A 5,283-nucleotide genomic window follows, 5' to 3' on the forward strand; every position below is an offset into this window, starting at 1 on the left:
TGCTTCCACGCGGATTCGAACCGCGGACCTCATGATTACTAGTCATGCGCTCTACCAACTGAGCCATAGAAGCTGGTTGATGTGAATTGCTTTCATCTTATGCTACTTCTTCCTGTGCTAGACAATGACACCTGCTGCCCTGGAATTGGACGGTCCGCGCCTTCCAGAAAGATACATTATCATTGCTATCATTTCTACTATGCATACACCTCTTGAGACATGTTTAGGCATAGTCAGTAGTGCTGCAAGTGCTCTTGTTCCCTTTCTATCCAGTATACTATCTGTGTTTTCTCGCCTACAGCTTGTCAATCTTGCAGAAGTACTATTGCCGCTACATTCGCCAGCTTTCCGTGCACACTATATATACTATCGCCATGGACACCGCGCCATCGTGATCTTGACCACCCACACAGGCCAACTATTAACACCAAAATCTGGCACTTATACTAACAACTACCACAATGTGTAATTCGATATGATCGAAGCCAACAGATACTACCCTAGTCACCACCGCGCTCATCATAACGCAAACCCCGAAAACCCCTCCACTTTATACAAAACCTACAATGCCAGCAGAGGATCATACCCACACCGTCAGCATACCACAGGAGCCTGGCCGAGAACAGGATTAGAAAAGAGTATCACTGAAGACAGTAATAGTCAATGCACGATCGGTGTCTCCGCTGCTACCATGCGAACGCACGAGAGAGGTCACTTAGCATGTGTCACACAACAGGCACCCGTGGAAGGTGAGGCATCAAAGAACACCGGCGGTAGCATATAGACCACCAACGGAGACATTTTCCTGCAGGGTATGTTGCTGACAGTTCAGCAGGAAAGCACCCCTAACAGAAGTCCATGGAATTCTCACCAAGGCTATTGCCCCTACCCTCCTCAATATGATACCTCGCGATCGGTATTCACCATTGATATAAAGAACAAGAACTCTGCCAATATCGTGCGACGCAGCAGTACCCACGCCATGTGTATGCCCATCCCAAACCAACCTTCCATACAGCACCTCTGTCCTCAGATCCTCGCTGCCATTACCCCCACACACGTACAGGGAGCACAGCCAGCCACATTCTGCAATACTAATCTAACCTCGCACATCCCCACCCACTGCACCCTTACTTGGGTAAGCCTGAGCACGTACAGCAGGCTTTCCTCGAGCCAATTACCCCGCGCTGACACTGACTCATACACGGTGATTAACCAACCACGAAGTCCATTATCTAGCTCAAAATATGCCAAATTTATCGCCAATCCCAGCGCCACCTCTCTAGCACCTGCCGTATAACTATCCGCCGCCCACCATTACGGAAATAGCTCGGCGCCGCTAATATATAGCGATGGCCGAAAGTAAGACCTATGGCAGTAATCAACTGTCGAGATATACAAGAGAGTCACCGAGTGCTCCATCCTGAGGCCCCGAATGATAAAGAGAAGTATCAAGGGCTCCTTGTCTACGTTTAGAGGCTGGCGCACGGTGGCTATCCGCACCAAGCTCTGCCGAGTGCCAACAATCAGAAACACCCCATACACAGTCATGAAAAGCCCGAACGGTAGGGGGTGGGCAAGTGGGCCCCAAATAAGAACAAAGTATCCAGGAGTCTCATGGATCTCCAACTCAATTCCTATACCCAATCTTACAACCGGCATAGAAGCTCATGGCTGGTTGATCACAAGACCTGGAATATCTTGGATATTGGCGGCTCATTTTCCATGGCCGCCGACCAATGACCAATTAGTTCACTTCAACTAGCAAAGCTTTCCCCTTCATCTTCAGTATCAGCGTCGAAAGACAGGCTAGAGACATGTGATGAGGCAAAAAGCGAAAGGGCAAAAAATGCTTCCACGCGGATTCGAACCGCGGACCTCATGATTACTAGTCATGCGCTCTACCAACTGAGCCATAGAAGCTAGTTGTTGTGTAAGGCTTGTTAGTTTTGAGATAATTGATACAAGCAGCAATGAATAATGCTGCTTAGAGGATGGAAGGTTGTTAGATGGGAGGAGATGCAGTTGGATATATGGGAGGTAAGTTGACGGACATCAACCACCAGATCTGCATTGAGAGAACAGGGGGTTTACCACTGGGCTGATAGACCATGAACGCATGTCAAGTGATACCAGTCCCAGCAGTCTGCATGTCCCAGCAGCTTTGCGGCTGGGTTCTTATCTGCAAAAGCAGGGAATCTCGACTTTGATCGATCTTTCGTGCTGTGTAACCGGCCAGTGATTTAGCTCGGGAGACGGGTAACTATAAATGGTCAGTGGCTGGAGGACCCAGACACTCAGGCGCGATCCGAGCCCTGAACGATGCATGGCCAATTCTAAACTTTGTTCTCGGCAGGCATGGATGGATGCATGTAGTACAGCTCCCCAGGTGGGAGGGCCTGGCCGGCTGCTACCCGAACGGGCAAAGCGGGTTAGGCCGAGGCCACCACACCCTTCCGGACTATGAGGTCATTGTACAGATGGTCTTACCCCGTGATTGGCAGGACCGGGATTCCCTTTCCAGCCAAAGCCACATGATCCAGCCGCGGCTGACCCTTCCAAAATTAGACTAGTGCTTGCCTTGCGGCTTGGAAATCTTGACCCCGGAAATATCAGGTGTCGAGGCAGAAGCATCCGGCGGACCGGACAGACCCGAGACGCACCGCCAAGGCCCAGTCTTCATCCCGACACTTTTTTCCCTCTGATCTCCGGACCCCGTGCTATCACCTCCAAATTCATCGTCCGTCATGGCCTCAATGGGTGCTGTCCCCCAGTATGGGCAGCTGATCCGGTCCAGTAAGTACCCGCAAGACACATAACCTTGTTTTTCTCCCAATTGTGGCCCCTCTCATCCTCACCTCTTCCCTGCAGTCTCTTCAGCCCGGACCGGCCTGACCTACGTCCCTCGCCGCACATTGGCCTACACTGTCCCTCGTCAAGCCTCCGAAGACGGCCCCAACGGCCCCAATGACAAGCCCGAGTCCGAATCGAAGCCCTCCACCTTGTCCTCGATCAAGAACTTCTTCTTCGGCGGCAAGCCCGGCGCCGCCAAGCCCAAAGCTCGCCGCACCACCGCTCCCGCCAAACGCGAGGGTTCCCTGAGCGCCGACTCCATCTTCGCAGAGGATGAAGCCAGCCCCAAGCTGGTGGCCTCCGGCCGTACGCCTGCTGCTCGCAAGCAAGCAGGCGCCACCGAGGAGGGCCAGGAAGAGATTGACTATGCCGTTGACCGACGAAACCGGGAGACGATGCAGGCCGTGCTGGACCCGAACCCCAAGGCGCGCACACGCTGGGAACAAAAGATGGTTGCTCGCGAGATCCGTCGTCGAGGCCGCATCTCGCCCACCGAGTTGATTATGCGGACGGAGCGCGAGTCCCTCTCCAAGTCCCATTGGTTCAAGACCTCCGTCAAGAAGCTGGGTCCCCTTGCTCGCCAGATTGCCGGCAAGAACATCGACGATGCCATGCTGCAGATGCGTTTGAGCAAGAAGAAGGCCGCCAAGGAGGTCCTCGAGCACCTCGAGCATGCCAAGAACGTCGCCGTGGTGCGTTCCGGTATGGGTCTGGGAGCCGTCGAGGGCAAGACCGCCAACCAGAAGCCCGTCACCATCACTCTCAAGAACGGAGAGCGTAAGACCATCAACGACCCTACCTCCATTTACATCGACCAAGCGTGGGTTAACCGTGGCCCGTACGGTTACGACTACGACCACCGCGCGCGTGGCAACATCAACCTCATGCGTCCACCGTACACCTCTCTGTCGGTGGTGCTGAAGGAGGAGCAGACGCGTATCCGTCAATGGCAGAACCGGGAGGCCGAGGAGCTGCGCAAGCGTAAGGCTAAGCTCTGGACGCCGCTGCCGGACCGCAAGATTACGGCACAGAACCAGTTCTACAGCTGGTGATCAATGTTTCGATTATACGTTTTCGGCGTTGTTTTTCTGTTCAATATTCCTAGACCGTTAAGAAGCACTTTATTCCTCTCTGGTGGATTTTCTCAGCATGTGTTTTAAAAACCTCTTTTTCTTGGTTACCTTACCCCCCGTGTCTCTATCTTAACGTGCGTGTATGATGAGGGTTGCTTCGATCCAAGAATCAATGTACAATACAATATCTATCATCTATATACTTCTTAGTTTCTCTCTTTCTATATGCATAGCCCCCACAAAACACAAACAATGATATGTCTAAACAAATCACTTAGGAACCCCAAACCAAGGCTCCACCTCCATAACCGGCAACGGCCCCGGCACTCTCTCCCCACGAACAAAAACCGGAATAACACCGCCAGTCTCAAGCGGTGAAAACCTCCGATGTCCAAAAACATTCAAAAGACTTGTAATCGCCCCGGAATGCGCCGTCAACGACAAGAACATCTTCTCCTCATCCGTGGAAAAGATATCCTGCATCAGATCACGGAAGCGCTTGTCCCGCGCAGAATCGGATTCCCGGAGCTCGGCATCATACATCTCGTCGTTCTCAGTGAAGCCTTCCTCGATGATGTAGGTAGGGTATTCGGTCATTATGGCGGTTTTGCTGGATCGGCCGTCGCAGGTGTGTTGGCCGATGGTTTCGCGGAGGAGCTGTCACTAGTTATTTAATGAATAGTCCATGACAAAAGAAGGTAACTGGGTAGATAGATAGATAGATGTACGTACCTCCTTAACAACCGGCCTAAACGGCTCCGTACCGTCCATCCCCGTCCCAACGAAAGTAATCCACGCCGTCTCAAGACATCTATTCAACGGACTAACGTAGAATTTCTCCGGAGTGGGAATATGATGTTCCTTGAGTTGCTGTCTCCAGGTATTGTGCGCGGTTTGCGCTTGGGATTTGCCCACTTCTGTGAGACGGGCGTCGACCCAGTTGCTTGTGCCGTTGCCGGGGAGGAGGGAGTAATGTTTCTTTTTCAAATATTAATAATGGGGTTTTATGGTGGAAAAGGGAGGGGTTTGGGTTTGAGTTTAGATAACTGGTTTACTTACATCCCATTCCTCCGTGCCGTACTCCCGCTCCGCTACGTTATGGTAGCCCTCTCCGTGGCGGCCGAGGAAGAGCACCTTGTAGCGGACATTAGGGTCAGTGGATTGGGCGTTGAGGGTGCGCACGTGGTGGGCGAAGCGCTCCCAGGTGGTTTTTTGGTTGTTGTCGGGGCCTAGGTCTGCGTCTGTGGGGTAGGCGCGGGGGATGAGGCCGAAGTTGGATGATGTCTGGGTTTTATGATTTTATGATTCTGGGTTGGGATAGGCGTACGTAGTTGAAGGTGTTGGGGTCGGTGGAGGG

General features: G+C 52.5%; 2 protein-coding genes and 2 non-coding genes across 4 annotated transcripts in view; 1 reads left to right on the forward strand and 3 right to left on the reverse strand.

Annotated features, from left to right (window-relative positions):
* Window positions 1-73, reverse strand: BO88DRAFT_t125. The gene has a single exon. It is a non-coding gene; the product is annotated as a tRNA-Thr (tRNA).
* Window positions 74-1,850: 1,777 nt separating this feature from the next.
* On the reverse strand, window positions 1,851-1,923 carry BO88DRAFT_t124. The gene has a single exon. It is a non-coding gene; the product is annotated as a tRNA-Thr (tRNA).
* Window positions 1,924-2,722: 799 nt separating this feature from the next.
* On the forward strand, window positions 2,723-3,905 carry BO88DRAFT_434796 (mitochondrial 54S ribosomal protein uL22m; the record flags this gene model as incomplete). The annotated part of the gene is made up of 2 exons (XM_025709496.1): window positions 2,723-2,796; window positions 2,872-3,905. Exons 1-2 carry the CDS (start codon window positions 2,748-2,750, stop codon window positions 3,903-3,905), a joined length of 1,083 nt encoding a protein of 360 aa, XP_025563703.1. The 5' UTR covers window positions 2,723-2,747.
* Window positions 3,906-4,050: 145 nt separating this feature from the next.
* BO88DRAFT_270349 (phosphoglycerate mutase family protein) overlaps window positions 4,051-5,283 on the reverse strand; it is a 1,614-nt gene continuing 381 nt past the window's right edge. Inside the window, exons 2-4 of the mRNA XM_025702349.1 lie at window positions 4,986-5,210; window positions 4,659-4,904; window positions 4,051-4,583 (exon numbers count right to left, since the gene is read on the reverse strand). Of these exons, the coding sequence (XP_025563704.1) occupies window positions 4,197-4,583; window positions 4,659-4,904; window positions 4,986-5,210 (858 nt within the window). The 3' untranslated portion in view covers window positions 4,051-4,196. The remainder of the gene's footprint in view (window positions 4,584-4,658; window positions 4,905-4,985; window positions 5,211-5,283) is intronic.

Source organism: Aspergillus vadensis (genome assembly GCF_003184925.1).
Source record: "Aspergillus vadensis CBS 113365 unplaced genomic scaffold BO88scaffold_9, whole genome shotgun sequence".
Taxonomy (NCBI): Eukaryota; Fungi; Ascomycota; class Eurotiomycetes; order Eurotiales; family Aspergillaceae; genus Aspergillus; species Aspergillus vadensis.